General features: G+C 35.7%; 1 protein-coding gene across 1 annotated transcript in view; it reads left to right on the plus strand.

Annotated features, from left to right (window-relative positions):
- CFTR (CF transmembrane conductance regulator) overlaps window positions 1-16,828 on the plus strand; it is a 183,074-nt gene that overhangs the window by 104,273 nt on the left and 61,973 nt on the right. Inside the window, 5 exon segments of the mRNA NM_001079917.1 lie at window positions 1,373-1,459; window positions 2,962-3,685; window positions 5,954-6,082; window positions 13,864-13,901; window positions 14,555-14,805. Coding sequence (NP_001073386.1) covers window positions 1,373-1,459; window positions 2,962-3,685; window positions 5,954-6,082; window positions 13,864-13,901; window positions 14,555-14,805 — 1,229 coding nt within the window.

Below are 16,828 nucleotides of genomic sequence, written 5' to 3' on the forward strand. Positions count from 1 at the left end.
ATTCCACAAATTTAGATGAGATAGAGTATATGGCTTCTAGACATCCACCATAGAACTGAGTTTGTGTTATCAGTTTAAGATTTGGTTTTGCTGTAAGGTGCACACACTTTGAGGAACTAAAAATAATTGTCTATTCTTATTCTGATCAGAATGTGTAATGTGTTGTCCAGTTTTGGATGATGAATTTCTTATTTCTAATCTCATAAGAAACTTGTCATAGATGTGAGGGAGAGAATTAAGAACAGAGTGTGGGGAAGAAACTGTGTACATTTTGATGGGATCCATTATGTAGCTCTTGCATACTGTCTTCAAAAATAAGTTACACTATAAAGGTTGTTTTAGACTTTTAAAGTTTTGCTATTGGTTATTTAAAAAAATTTTAAATTGGCTTTAAAAATTTCTTAATTGTGTGCTGAATACAATTTTCTTTATTACAGAAGTACCAACAATTACATGTATAAACAGAGAATCCTATGTACTTGAGATATAAGTAAGGTTACTAACAATCACACCTGAAAAATTTAAATGTTATGAAGAAATTATCTCATTTCTATTAATATGGGAACTGTGTCTTCATCTTTATTACTGTTCTAAGGTCAACTCAATGTAGATTTTACTTGCTTATAGTTTCATATTTTAGCTAAATAGTAAAATAATATGGATATACATTTTGTTGTGACTTACTCATACTTTCCTTATTTGGAACTTTTATGAATATGATATAGAGACTGAAACTACAAGGAACAAAATGCAATATCAATTATACAGTTGTGGCAGCACTGCTATCAATTTGTTGATAGTGGTTAACACTTAGAAAAACATTTTAAAAATAATTTCACATAAGTAATGTAATTTATTAGCTGTCTCTGACATTTTACAGTTTGGAATAGTTTATTTTCTTTTTGGTGTCCTCACCAAAACCCAACATCTTCAAGGGCAGGAACTGTATAATTTTTGCCATTGTATTTTGAGCACATAGCATGGTACTTGCCTCTAAATAGATACTATTGTTAAAATATTTTTTAAGGTAATATTTTAAAGTGTATGCTATGGTAAAGTTCAGTTTGTGACTTTTGCTAGTTTATGCCACTTACAGTTAGCAAAATCACTTCAGCAGTTCTTGGAATGTTGTGAAAAGTGATAAAAATCTTCTGCAACTTATTCCTTTATTCCTCATTTAAAATAATCTACCATAGTAAAAACATGTATAAAAGTGCTACTTCTGCACCACTTTTGAGAATAGTGTTATTTCAGTGAATCGATGTGGTGACCATATTGTAATGCATGTAGTGAACTGTTTAAGGCAAATCATCTACACTAAAAGACCAGGAAATAGAGAGGAAATGTAATTTAATTTCCATTTTCTTTTTAGAGCAGTATACAAAGATGCTGATTTGTATTTATTAGACTCTCCTTTTGGATACCTAGATGTTTTAACAGAAAAAGAAATATTTGAAAGGTATGTTCTTTGAATACCTTACTTATAATGCTCATGCTAAAATAAAAGAAAGACAGACTCTCCCATCATAGATTGCATTTTACCTCTTGAGAAATATGTTCACCATTGTTGGTATGGCAGAATGTAGCATGGTATTAACTCAAATGTGATCTGCCCTACTGGGCCAGGATTCAAGATTACTTCCATTAAAACCTTTTCTCACCGCCTCATGCTAAACCAGTTTCTCTCATTGCTATACTGTTATAGCAATTGCTATCTATGTAGTTTTTGCAGTATCATTGCCTTGTGATATATATTACTTTAATTATTATTATACTTAACATTTTTATTTACTTTTTGTGTTAGTATTTTATTCTGTCTTCTCCTTAGATAGTAACCTTCTTAAGAAAATATATATGCTAAGTGTTTTACTGGTTTAATATAGGTGAATGCTTAGACTACTCATCTACCTCAATACTTCCTTGGAGATCTCCTCCTCAGTCACACAGAGCTCAGGACTTATATTTCCTTGGAACTCCTGTTAGGGACCAATGTGCATGAAATTCTCTAGACAGACAGACAGTCAGTTATATGGCTTGATTTCAAAGTTTCAAAATGATTTAATGGACTATCAAGTAGTTTATTAGGAGAACAGTTATTATACTCTTCTAAAAATAAAGATTTTAAGCAATAAAGATGTATATGTATATAAAATGGCTGGGTTGTTCCTAGAAGTACCTTTCTTAGAATTTAGTTAAATTTAATATCCAAGATACTATCTTTTCAACCCTGAGATTGTGAAAAGTAACTTCTATCAATATAAACTTTACTACATTTGTATTGTGTTAGTGTGTTACAGTATAATCTAGAACAATGTGTCTTTCTATATGATATATGACATTTTAATGCCTAAAAAAACTGATATGTCTTAGATGATTCTAGTCAGGATTTACTTCTAGAATAGATTAAAATTCTATTTGAGGAGAGTCAAATTAATTATCGAATTCTCAGTTGTTATTATTGCTGTTTTATTTTTAGTGAAACAGATTAGTCTTAATGTAAACACTTGAGAAATAAATTGGTGGTCAACCTAAAATGTAAAAAAGAAATTAATAGAAAATTTAAAGAGCAACAAAGCTCTGACATTTAAAAGAAATGAAGTACAAATCTCTAGCGACCTTAAAGATCATCTAATAATTTCCTCATTTTCTAGATAAATAAACTGAGAGACCCAGAGGATAAATGATTTGCTCAAAGTCAAATATCTACTTAATATAGGAAATTTAATTTCATTCTCAGTCTGTTAGCATGCAACTTTTCAATATAGCGTGTTATTTCATGCTATCAGAATTCACAAGGTACCAATTTAATTACTACAGAGTACTTATAGAATCATTTAAAATATAATAAAATTGTATGATAGAGATTATATGCAATAAAACATTAACAAAATGCTAAAATACGAGACATATTGCAATAAAGTATTTATAAAATTGATATTTATATCTTTTTATATCTTAAAGCTGTGTCTGTAAACTGATGGCTAACAAAACTAGGATTTTGGTCACTTCTAAAATGGAACATTTAAAGAAAGCTGACAAAATATTAATTTTGCATGAAGGTAGCAGCTATTTTTATGGGACATTTTCAGAACTCCAAAATCTACGGCCAGACTTTAGCTCAAAACTCATGGGATGTGATTCTTTCGACCAATTTAGTGCAGAAAGAAGAAATTCAATCCTAACTGAGACCTTACGCCGTTTCTCATTAGAAGGAGATGCTCCTGTCTCCTGGACAGAAACAAAAAAACAATCTTTTAAACAGACTGGAGAGTTTGGGGAAAAAAGGAAGAATTCTATTCTCAATCCAATCAACTCTATACGAAAATTTTCCATTGTGCAAAAGACTCCCTTACAAATGAATGGCATCGAAGAGGATTCTGATGAGCCTTTAGAGAGAAGGCTGTCCTTAGTACCAGATTCTGAGCAGGGAGAGGCGATACTGCCTCGCATCAGCGTGATCAGCACTGGCCCCACGCTTCAGGCACGAAGGAGGCAGTCTGTTCTGAACCTGATGACACACTCAGTTAACCAAGGTCAGAACATTCACCGAAAGACAACAGCATCCACACGAAAAGTGTCACTGGCCCCTCAGGCAAACTTGACTGAACTGGATATATATTCAAGAAGGTTATCTCAAGAAACTGGCTTGGAAATAAGTGAAGAAATTAACGAAGAAGACTTAAAGGTAGGTATACATCGCTTGGGGGTATTTCACCCCACAGAGTGCAATTGAGTAGAATGCAATATGTAGCATGTAACAAAATTTACTAAAATCATAGGATTAGGATAAGGTGTATCTTAAAACTCAGAAAGTATGAAGTTCATTAATTATACAAGCAACGTTAAAATGTAAAATAACAAATGATTTCTTTTTGCAATGGACATATCTCTTCCCATAAAATGGGAAAGGATTTAGTTTTCGGTCCTCTACTAAGCCAGTGATAACTGTGACTATAAGTTAGAAAGCATTTGCTTTATTACCATCTTGAACCCTCTGTGGGAAGAGGTGCAGTATAAATAACTGTATAAATAAATAGTAGCTTTCATTATTTATAGCTCGCAAAATAATCTGTATGGAAGTAGCATATATAAGGTATATAAACATTTAGCCTCTTGATAGGACTAACTCACATTCTGGTTTGTATATCAGTCTTGCCTGAATTTAGCTAGTGTGGGCTTTTTTTTATCTTGTGAGTTTGCTTTATACATTGGGTTTCTGAAAAGATTTCTTTTAGAGAATGTATATAAGCTTAACATGTACTAGTGCCAATCTTCAGACAGAAATTTTGTTCTATTACGTTTTAAGAATAAAAGCATTTTATTTTTAAAACAGGAAATAATATGAAAAGGAGAGTTTTTGTTGTTTTAGTAGAAAACTTAATGCCTTGGATGAAATGAGCCATGGGCAGGGTTGTAATGAATTGATATGTTTAATAGTATAGATCATTTGTGAATAATGTGACCTTTGACAAGACACAAGCCATTAACATCTGTAGGCAGAAGTTTCCTTCTTTGTAAAATGAGGGAATAAAATAGATCCCTAAAGTGTGTAATTTTAGTATTTCTATACTTTATGAAGGTTTCCTAAACGATAATTCATCTATATAGTGTTTTTTTGTGTGTTTGTTTGTTTGTTTGAGATGGAGTCTTGCTCTGTCACCTAGGCTGGAGTGCAATGGTGCAACCTCGGCTCACTGCAACCTCTGCCTCCTGGGTTCAAGCTAATCTCCTGCCTCAGCCTCCTGAGTAGCTGAGATTACAGGCATGCACCACCATGCCGAGCTAATTTTTGTATTTTTAGTAGAGAAGGGGTTTCATCATGTTGGCCAGGCTGGTCTTGAACTCCTGACCTTGTGATCCACCCACCTCAGCCTCCCAAAGTGCTGGGATTACAGGCATGTGCCACCACGTCCAGCCTGAGCTACTGCGCCCAGCCCATCTATATAGTTTAATATCAATCTAAATGAATTTCTCAATCCTGAGCCTAAAAATTTAGTTGTAAAGAATGATATCCTTGACTAATAATAGTTTCTATTAATGGATTGCATCTAGTGCTAGGTGGCATATATTTAGTCCCCACAACTACCCTGGAAGGTATTTAAAATTTTTCACATTTGCAGATAAGGAAACTAAAGTTCAGAGTTCAGCAACATGCTTGAATTCAAGCGGCTCCTAGGATGTTAATGGTGGAGGTTGGTTTCAAATCCAGATCTGTCTGACTCAAAAAATGCATACTCCTAACCAGTGCACTATATCCCAATTCCATAGGAGCCCTTCTTTGTGATTCATAGCACTTTCCCATGAGTTTTGTTGATTTTGTGAGAAACAAAACTCTTTTTCCTTTGGACTGTCTGGAATCTCTCTTTTTCAAATTTTTGAAATGTATTTCTATGCCAAAAGACAAAGATTTCTAGAGGAATATGCCTAGGATGAGAATTATGTAATTTAAATCACAGCTGGAAAGAGAGAAAGTCCTAAGTTACTAAGAAATGTTCAAACACAAATGGGCTTTCAGTCTATTGGAAGACCTTTATAGCTAGAAGTATACTGAACTGTACTTGTCCATGGACCCCTGAAGAAACAGGTTAAATCAAAGAGAGTTCTGGGAAACTTCATTTAGATGGTATCATTCATTTGATAAAAGGTATGCCACTGTTAAGCCTTTAATGGTAAAATTGTCCAATAATAATACAGTTATATAATCAGTGATACATTTTTAGAATTTTGAAAAATTATGATGTTTCTCATTTTTAATAAAGCTGTGTTGCTCCAGTAGACATTATTCTGGCTATAGAATGACATCATACATGGCATTTATAATGATTTATATTTGTTAAAATACACTTAGATTCAAGTAATACTATTCTTTTATTTTCATATATTAAAAATAAAACCACAATGGTGGCATGAAACTGTACTGTCTTATTGTAATAGCCATAATTCTTTTATTCAGGAGTGCTTTTTTGATGATATGGAGAGCATACCAGCAGTGACTACATGGAACACATACCTTCGATATATTACTGTCCACAAGAGCTTAATTTTTGTGCTAATTTGGTGCTTAGTGATTTTTCTGGCAGAGGTAAGAATGTTCTATTGTAAAGTATTACTGGATTTAAAGTTAAATTAAGATAGTTTGGGGATGTATACATATATATGCACACACATAAATATGTATATATACACATACATGTATACATGTATAAGTATGCATATATACACACATATATCACTATATGTATATATGTATATATTACATATATTTGTGATTTTACAGTATATAATGGTATAGATTCATATAGTTCTTAGCTTCTGAAAAGTCAACAAGTAGAACCACTACTGATATTTTATTATTTCATATTACATATAAAATATATTTAAATACAAATATAAGAAGAGTTTTTAATAGATTTTTAATAATAAAGGTTAAGAGATTCAAAAGCTCAAAGTAGAAGGCTTTTATTTGGATTGAAATTAAACAATTAGAATCACTGTTGATATTTTATTATTTCATATTACATATAAAATATATTTAAATATAAAGATAAGAGTTTTTAATAGATTTTATAATAAATGTTAAGAGATTAAAAAACTGAAAATAGAAGGCTTTTATTTGGATTGAAATTAAAGGCCAGGCATGGTGGTTCATGCCTGTAATCCCAGAATTTTAGGAGACTGAGAGGGGAGGATTGCTTGAGCCCAGGGGTCAAGACCAGCCTGGGCAACACAGTGAGACACCGTATCTACAAAATAATTAAAAAATTAGCTGGGCATGGTGGTGTGTGCCTGTATGCTACCATTAACTAAGGAGGCTGAGGTGGGAGAATCGCTTGAGCCTGGGAGGTCAAGGCTGCCCTGAGCTGTGATTGTGCCATTGCATTCCAGCCTGGGTGCCAGAGAGAGACCCTATCTCTAAATAAATAAATAAGTAAATAAATAAACAGCAACAACAAAAACACTCAAAGCAAATCTGTACTAAATTTTGAATTCATTCTGAGAGGTGACAGCATGCTGGCAGTCCTCGCAGCCCTCGCTCGCTCTCGGGGCCTCCTTGACCTTGACGCCCACTCTGGCTATGCGTGAGGAGCCCTTCAGCCCTCCGCTGCACTGTGGGAGCCCCTTTCTGGGCTGGCCAAGGCCAAAGCCGGCTCCCTCAGCTTGCGGGGAGGTGTGGAGGGAGAGGCGCTGGGGGAACTGGGGCTGCAGGTGCCCTTGTGGGCCAGCGCGAGTTCTGGGTGGGCGTGGGCTCGGCAGGCCCCGCACTCGGAGCAGCCGGCCGGCCCCGCGAGCCCCAGGCAGTGAGGGGCTTAGCACCTGGGCCAGCAGCTGCTGTGCTCAATTTCTCACTGGGCCTTAGCTGCCTCCCTGCGGGGCAGGGCTCGGGACCTGCAGCCTGCCATGCCTGAGCCTCCCCTCCACCTGCCGCTGCAGTGGGCTCCTGCGTGGCCCAAGCCTCCTAACGAGCACTGCCCCCTGCTCCATGGCGCCCAGTCCCATAGACTGCCCAAGGGCTAAGGAGTGCGGGTGCAGGGCGCGGGGCTGGCAGGCAGCTCCACCTGCAGCCCCAGTGCGGGATCCACTGGGTGAAGCCAGCTGGGCTTCTGAGTCTGGTGGGGACTTGGAGGATCTTTATGTCTAGCTAAGGGATTGTAAATACACCAATCAGCACTCTGTATCTAGCTCAAGGTTTGTAAACACACCAATCAGCACCCTGTGTCTAGCTCAGGGTTTGTGAATGCACCAATCAGCACTCTGTATCTAGTTAATCTGGTGGAGACTTGGAGAACCTTTATGTCTAGCTAAGGGATTGTAAATATACCAATCGGCACTCTGTATCTAGCTCAAGGTTTGTAAATACACCAATCAGCACTCTGTGTCTAGCTCAGGGTTTGTAAATACACCAATGGACACTTTGTATCTAGCTAATCTAGTGAGGAGGTGGAGAACTTTTGTGTCTAGCTCAGGGATTGTAAACGCACCAATCAGCACCCTGTCAAAACGGACCAATCAGCTCTCTGTAAAACAAACCAATCTGCTCTCTGTAAAATGGACCAATCAGCAGGATGTGGGTGGGGCCAGATAAGAGAATAAAAGCAGGCTGCCTGAGCCAGAAGTGGCAACCTGCTGGGGTCTGTAGAAGCTTTGTTCTTTTGCTCTTTGCAATAAATTTTGCTACTGCTCACTCTTTGGGTCCGCATTGCGTTTATGAGCTGTAACACTCACTGGGAAGGTCTGCAGCTTCACTCCTGAAGCCAGCGAGATCACGAACCCACCAGAAGAAAGAAACTCCTAACACATCCGAACATCAGAGGGAACAAACTCAGGACACACGGCCTTTAAGAACTGTAACACTCACTGCAAGGGTCCTTGGCTTCATTCTCGAAGTCAATGAGACCAAGAACCCACCAATTCCGGACACAATTTGACTGCAGAAAATGGATGTCCAACCCTGTGGTTTCCCTGGGCCACATTGGAAGAAGAAAAGAGTTGTCTTGGGCCACACATAAGACACACTTACTATGGCAGATGAGCTAAAGAAAAGAAAAAAGTCCATGCGTAATCTTTGTGATATGTGCCACCACCAATAAGCAAAATTGTTCTCTTATTCAAAAGGTTGGACACAGCTGCTCTAGATATTTTATTATTAAATATGCAGGCAATTACTGTTTAAATGAAGATTTCTTCACAGAATGAGATTAAAAGTATATATTAGTGGCTTAGCATTCATTTTAGACAACCGTTTTAGAGATTCAAATCACACACTTGCTTACAGAAATTTTGTTGTCTTCAATGTCCCCATTGTGGTTTCTTTACCAAGCCACTACTGTTCTTCACATCACCAAGTTAAAAAAAAAAGGGGGGGTGGGCAGAATGAAAATTGCATGGTAGGCCACAAGTTCAGATCCTCATCGACACAAGAGGCGCCTGAAGCAGTGGATGAGGCTTTTCTATGGATCATGAGCAGCCACATAAATGCTTAAAAGGGCCTGGCAGGGAGCATCAGTGGGTGATGTGGCTGGGAGGCTGAATGGAGAGCATTTGTTCTTCAGTTATCTATAGAAGGCAGCTGTCACTCAGAACCAGCTAAGGGCTTCCCATGAGGGAACTGGAGATCAGGTTTCCCAGATCTTTTTATGTATCAGGATAAGACAGAGATCCAGCTTTTTTTGGGTAATTATTTCCTATTTTAAAATACGGGTAGTTGATTAAATAAAAACAAACGAATGAACACCATATGGGCACAACAAAACACATCTGTGGCTTGGATTCAGCTTGTGAATGATTACTGCAGATATTTATTCTAGAGGACACCCCTGGGTATGTCCTAATATAAAACCTAAATCTAAACTCAAGGCCCATGCTACCTTCAGAGAATAAATGACCCAGAAAAAGAACCACCTCTCCTAAGGAAGTATAAATGTGTAAATAACTGAGACCCAAACTTACAACTATACATTTTTCTTATTGTTGGGCTGTTGCTAACCTCAATTAAGAAGGCTTGATGATATTTGTAAAGTGTCATCACTCCACCATGGTCCAGTAACATCTGATCACTCCACCATGGTCCAATAACATCTGAATGGTCAAGAAATATCTAAACATATGTACCAAAAATTTGTGTGTACTACTGTACCAATAAACCATTTGTTTCCATTTGATCTCTGAGTGTGGTAATACATGTTATTTGCCCTGCTGTTGTAAATAAACAAACCAAATGGAGGCTTGATGCAAGATGCAGTGTAGCATAGTGCCAACTCTGGACTCCGACTACTCAGGGTGTAAATTCTAACTCTGTTCTATTAACACCATGAAACTGAGCAAGTTAGTTAAAACTCGCTGGGCCCATTTTCTCATTTATACAATGGAGATTTTAATAGTACAGCTACATAGGCCATTTTGTGGTTTAAAATACATCATGATTATAAAACACTTAATGTAGGGCTTGCTACATAATGAGCAAGGTTTGTTGCTGTTATCATTAATATCCTTAATTCTCATTATTATAAAACTTGAGATAGTATGAGGTGAACAAGTTCATGACAGCAATATAATGAAAATTTTAATAATTCCTTTTATACTTTAACAAAAATACGAGATTGGGTAATTTATTATTTTTACATGAGTAATAAATATTGCATTAAAATATATTTAAAATTTACCACATTAATGTCTGCCAGTCATGCCAAATGACCAACATGAATGTGAATAAAACTCAGTCTGTGCCCATTTAATCTTAACCAACCCTTTATAATTGTTAATGATTTGAACCTCTGCCTTGAAAGATCACATTACTTGATTGTCTTCAACTTATCTGAATGTGGTAGTGATTTCTGTAAATTTATAGGACCTTTGTCTCATGCAGCTCCATGGAGTTGAACTTATGCACCTTTAAAATGGTATATACTTAATTAATTAAGTGTTGATCTGCTTCACATGTGTATAATATTATTAGCTCACTAAACCAAGAAAACAGTGGTCCTTTAGGGAAAGAAACTAAATTACAACAGAGAATATAAATACCATATAAATATCTATTATTTATTGAACTGTCACAATTATTGCAAAAAATTACCTTTTAGTGGACAAAACAATTGATATTGCCCTTTTCTGGGAAAGAAATAATGTAATATATGATGAATAGTTTTGGCCAGTATTCTCTAGACCTTGCCAGTTAACTGGCTCTCAAAATTTTGAATAATAAAAACTTGGTGATAGTAGAAAAATAGTAATTTTTTAAAAGTATGTGCACAATTATACAACTAAACAATTCATTCACCAGTGTTCACAATTCTATTGCCTTCTTTGAATCAAAATTTACATAGTTTTTCTTTTAGACTAAGCTCCTTTATGATACCAGTGTGCCCATTTCTCATTACCATTGAAATGTCTCATGAGCACGTCACATTCTGGTACAACTGCTAATCCAGGATGACAGTTTAGTTCTTTTAAATCCAATTGAGAGCCTTCTACTCATGACCAGAGAACCTAAAGAAAGGTTAAGATACATTTATTCCTTGGTGTAAGTGATTTGTCTATTTTTAGTTTTCCTAAGGGTCATATTTCAATTTAGATTTATTTTTTTTTATAGGTTAGGTAAAATATGCTTCCCTTTTGCAATATGAAATATGTAGTCTTTTAAAAAATTTCTTCAAAGCTATTAAACTGAAAAAAAATTAATTTGGTCTATTCAGTTTGTTAGCACTTACCATTTTGGAAAGAGAGTGACTCTACTTTTGTATTTGGTAACATTTTCCCTACTATAGGGCAGTATCTTTTGTAAGTTCTTAGATATTAGCACCAAATAAATAGGCAAAAAAAATCTATTATGTTAATTCTTAGAACCCCTGCTTGGCAGTGCATCATTAACTAGATGGAGAAGAAATGAAAATAATACATTAGGAAGCAGTTTCCTGGTTCTTTTGAAAACAACTAGAGAGTCTTGTTGTTGACTGGAATATCTGAAGATCCTGTTTAATGCTTTCATTCTATGATTGTTAAGAATATGTCATAGAACTGCTGTATCCTGTTTCTTTATGTCTTCCCTTCTGTTTGCTGATTAGAAATCCCTGAGGGGCTTTACATTATTAGTACAGTAGATATGTAGTATATTCCCATAATACCACTGCTGCTATTGACTAATAGTAATTATTTTAGGGCAGCTTTATGACAGTTGGTTTATGTTTTAGGGTGTCATTTGACTTGTGAAGCATTGAAATCTGGGTATTAAGCACACTGTTTTCTATGTGGTATGGAATGATTCTTAAAGCCCTGAGAAAATGGAAAATAAAAATATTTTTCCTTTTTACCATAATCACCTACGACTGTCACTCTATCATAAACTGCATAAACTTTATAACCTCAAAGCATTTTGGAAATGAAATGACAGAACTTGCTTACTCAATTGCTTCTATATACACCAAATATTTTTTTTAAGTATTATGTTAAGTCCTTGAAAATATTTTGTTCTAGTCAATAGAAGCAGTTTAGGTTGGTAGTTCTATGTGGAAACAGTGAGGAAATAATTTTATATTATGATGACTAGACCAGTCTTTGAACATCACTTTGGTTATTTTTCCATTAGTAAATATTATAATTATTTCTGAGATTTACTCACCTTCAAAGAATGTTGGCAATGCCAGCATTATTAACACTCCTCTAGTTAGAACAAAGAGGAAATGTAATAACAAAACATAATAATAGCCAAATAAAGAGTGACTTAGAATGTACACCCTTATCTAGGATCCTGAGTAATTCGATTATTCTTAGGAAATACACTTTTGTGCTAGAACAAAGACTTTTGAAATAGCTAGATAATTTCTGGGTTTCTTTTCATTTTGAATTAACTTGAATTTCAAGGAAACAAGGATAGTTTTTACTGATACAGTGCATAGAAGCTCTGTGTACAATGAAGAAAAGTAGGAAAGTGAGAAAAATGCCATTAGATTTTTCATCGTTATACTATCTGATATGTGAATTTAACTAAAACTTATATACCTCATTATAGTACTTCCTAATGTAATTTCTTAATTTAAGTGTTCCCCATAAGGTTTTTTTAAATATAAACTTAAGTACTGTTAAATATTTAAGGCAAATTCAGATATAAAATAAGACTTGTTGATATCTTATTCCAAGCATATTTGTTTTTCTCCTATTTGTTTTTATTCTGTGTTCATTTCCAAAATTGTTTTACTCACAACTGTTTGTTTTTTCTGTTTCATTCTGTGGTAAAGGTATTATTTGGCTAATTGTATAATTTCAGTGTCATTTCTAATATTCCAATTGTGATAGTATCAACACAAGATTAAATTTCTCTACATGGTTTATGAGAATGGAATGCCAAATTGAAATAGAACAGAGCACAGATGATCTAAATATAAAAAGAACTACAAAAATCACAGTTGTTTAAAAAGGTTTTTTGTTTGTTTATATATGGTGCAGAACATTTGTTCCTTAGCCAAATGTTTCCACCTTGAGAAAGCTATAGAGATTCTGTGTAGTCCTAGTACCAATAATATGTTTTAACCTGAATGTACCTTATCTTTATTCATAAACTGTGACTTTTTACACTGTTGAAACTTTTTTTTTTAAGACAATCTCACTCTGTCGTCCAGTCTGGAGTGCAGCAGTGGTGTGATCTTGGCTCACTGCAACCTCTACCTTCTGTGTTCAAGCAATTCTGGTGCCTCGGCCACCTGAGTAGTTGGGATCACAGGTGTACACCACCAGGCCTGGCTAATATTTTTTGGTATTTCTAGTAGAGATGAGTTTTGCCACATTGGCCAGGCTGGCCTGAAACTCCTGGCCTCAAGTGATCTGCCTGCCTTGGCCTCCCAAAGTGTTGGTATTACAAGTGTGAGCCACTGTGCCTGGCCTGAAACTCATAATTCATTTCCATTAATATTAATCTCACCTTTTCCAATAATTAATTGATTTCACAAGTATTAGTCTCCTATAATCATTGAATGGCTAATAAAATTATTTATAGCAAACAGATTAATTATCTGCCAGCAGGCTGAGATTAGTTTCTTTAAAAAATGTTTATTATTTAAAACATTCAGCTGTGATCTTGGCTTTCTTGTGAGGTTCAGTAGTTTCTGTTGAGTAAAGGAGAGAAATGGCAGAGAATTTACTTCAGTGAAATTTGAATTCCATTAACTTAATGTGGTCTCATCACAAATAATAGTACTTAGAACACCTAGTACAGCTGCTGGACCCAGGAACACAAAGCAAAGGAAGATGAAATTGTGTGTACATTGATATTGGTACACACATCAAATGGTGTGATGTGAATTTAGATGTGGGCATGGGAGGAATAGGTGAAGATGTTAGAAAAAAAATCAACGGTGTCTTGTTCCATTCCAGGTGGCTGCTTCTTTGGTTGTGCTGTGGCTCCTTGGAAAGTGAGTATTCCATGTCCTATTGTGTAGATTGTGTTTTATTTCTGTTGATTAAATATTGTAATCCACTATGTTTGTATTTGTTTCATTTCTCCCAAGCATTATGGTAGTGGAAAGATAAGGTTTTTTGTTTAAATGATGAACATTAGTTGGGTGAGTTGACACATTCCTGTAGTCCTAGCTCCTCCACAGGCTGACGCAGGAGGATCACTTGAGCCCAGGAGTTCAGGGCTGTAGTGTTGTATCATTGTGAGTAGCCACCGCACTCCAGCCTGGACAATATAGTGAGATCCTATATCTAAAATAAAATAAAATAAAATGAATAAATTGTGAGCATGTGCAGCTCCTGCAGTTTCTAAAGAATATAGTTCTGTTCAGTTTCTGTGAAACACAATAGAAATATTTGAAATAACATTATATATTTAGGGTTTTCTTCAAATATTTTAATTTAATAAAGAACAACTCAATCTCTATCAATAGTGAGAAAACATATCTATTTTCTTGCAATAATAGTATGATTTTGAGGTTAAGGGTGCATGCTCTTCTAATGCAAAATATTGTATTTATTTAGACTCAAGTTTAGTTCCATTTACATGTATTGGAAATTCAGTAAGTAACTTTGGCTGCCAAATAACAATTTCCCTTTTGCTTTACAGCACTCCTCTTCAAGACAAAGGGAATAGTACTCATAGTAGAAATAACAGCTATGCAGTGATTATCACCAGCACCAGTTCGTATTATGTGTTTTACATTTACGTGGGAGTAGCCGACACTTTGCTTGCTATGGGATTCTTCAGAGGTCTACCACTGGTGCATACTCTAATCACAGTGTCGAAAATTTTACACCACAAAATGTTACATTCTGTTCTTCAAGCACCTATGTCAACCCTCAACACGTTGAAAGCAGGTACTTTTCTAGGTCTAAGAAATGAAACTGCTGATCCACCATCAATAGGGCCTGTGGTTTTGTTGGTTTTCTAATGGCAGTGCTGGCTTTTGCACAGAGGCATGTGCCCTTTGTTGAACCTCCATTTGACTGGCATGCACATGTCTCAGATATTATAGGTTATCATATATTGTTGCTCCTAATATCTCTGTGTTAGATAACTAGAGTAGCTTGGTTTGTAAGAATGTGATGTTGGTGGGACTGTAGCAGAACAAGAAGGCCCTAATGGGTCAGTCATACCTCTCTTTTCAAATATTTGGTCTAGCTCTCTTCTGGGCATCTTGTTGCCAATATATAGTATTGCTCAAAAGGGCAGGAGATTTGAAGTGATCAAGGAAAATATATTTTTTCTATTGATTAAGTCTTTTGATGGGGTAGAATAATCTAATTTCATGTAACTGCTCAAAGTTATATGGTAGGGGGATCCCAAATGTATTTTAAAACTATTTTTATATCATCATATTTGAAGTAATAGAAAGTCAGAGTAGCAGAATAAAGGTACTAAAAATTTTAAAAACTAATAAGGTACTTTGAAAGAAATCAATTATGTTGATTCCTCATTAGACAAATTTGCACTTAAAGACTGAGGTTAATAAGGATTTCCCCAAGTTTTTTCATAGCAACCTGTGAGCACTTTCTCTGTTGAGGCATTTGTGGTATGAAAAGATGAGTAAGGCACAGTTCTTGCCCTGGAGAAGGTCACAGGTGAGAGGAGGAGTTGACACAGAAACATTTGATATAAAGCAAGAAATAAATTCCAAGACTAAAATTTTCAGAAATCTAAAAAACTCAAGATAAGAAAAACCCATCATATTTTCTGGGTAACAAAATTTCAGTGTTATTAACATGTAGGAAGATCTTGATATTTATTCTGAAGCCCGTGTGTGTTGCTGAAATATTGCCTCATTTGCATATACTCATCACCATCCTCTGTTTTGGAGCTAAGAATTTTAGACTCAAGATGTCTAATTAAGTTGATCCATTGATTTTATTTTTTATGGAAATCTGAGACCCACAGAAGGCAGGGGATTTGCCCACATTTCTAGAAGAGTCAGACATGAGCGATGAGGCACAGTGGAAAGAACATGAGCATTGCCTGAGCTCTGAGTTGGCGCTATAAGAGCAGTGATCATGGGCAAGTGATTCTTCTGAGCCTTGGCCTCCTCACCTGTTAAGTGAGGAAAAGAATATTTCAGAAGATCTTTGTGAGAATGAAACAAGGCAATTTACTTGCCTGCTACATAGCCAATGGGAAATCAATATAAGTTCCCCGTGGTTCCCTTCTGTGGGGTTTTGTTCCCACAGAGGGTGCACTGGCCATTCCACCTCTTCTTTTCCAAGCTCCTCATTCCCTTTAACACTGTTCATAGTTGGTTCCAAACCATTTGAAATATAATAAGCACCAGGATGGTTTTTTCTTTCCACCAAAGCAAATTTCATTTTCTAAACACCGTTTATAAATATCAATGGCTATTTTTTCAATTTTTGATTATCATGAAAATATACAAATATGTTTAATTAAATATGCTAAAGAATGTATTAATAAATATGTGTTAAATAATTCCTACATATAAGGCCTTTTTGCTTGGGGTATGGGTGATACAAAATAAATGTGGCATGAGCCCACTGACCTCTAGCAATTTATAACCTAGAAAAAGAGTTATGATATGTTTATAAGTTCCTGTGATATAAGACATGCATATAGTCATTATAACAGAGGTGCAAACAAGATGTATCAAGTATGTCCAGAGGAGGAAGAGATTAATCCCAGCTGGAGGAAACACTGATGCTTTCTTGCAGCAGGGGCATTTGAGTTGAGAAAGGGAGGAAACATAGATTTTGACAATGAGAGCTGAGGGGAAAGGGGTTTCAGGTGGAGGGAACCGCATGGGGAAAGCAGGGAGGTAGGAAAGTGTAGAGTGTGTTTAAAGAATAGACCAGTTTGGCTGAAACAGGATATTTGAGCAGAGGAAGCTTGTACTAG

The sequence above is a fragment of the Pan troglodytes genome, chromosome 6 (genome assembly GCF_028858775.2).
Source record: "Pan troglodytes isolate AG18354 chromosome 6, NHGRI_mPanTro3-v2.0_pri, whole genome shotgun sequence".
Lineage (NCBI taxonomy): Eukaryota > Metazoa > Chordata > Mammalia > Primates > Hominidae > Pan > Pan troglodytes.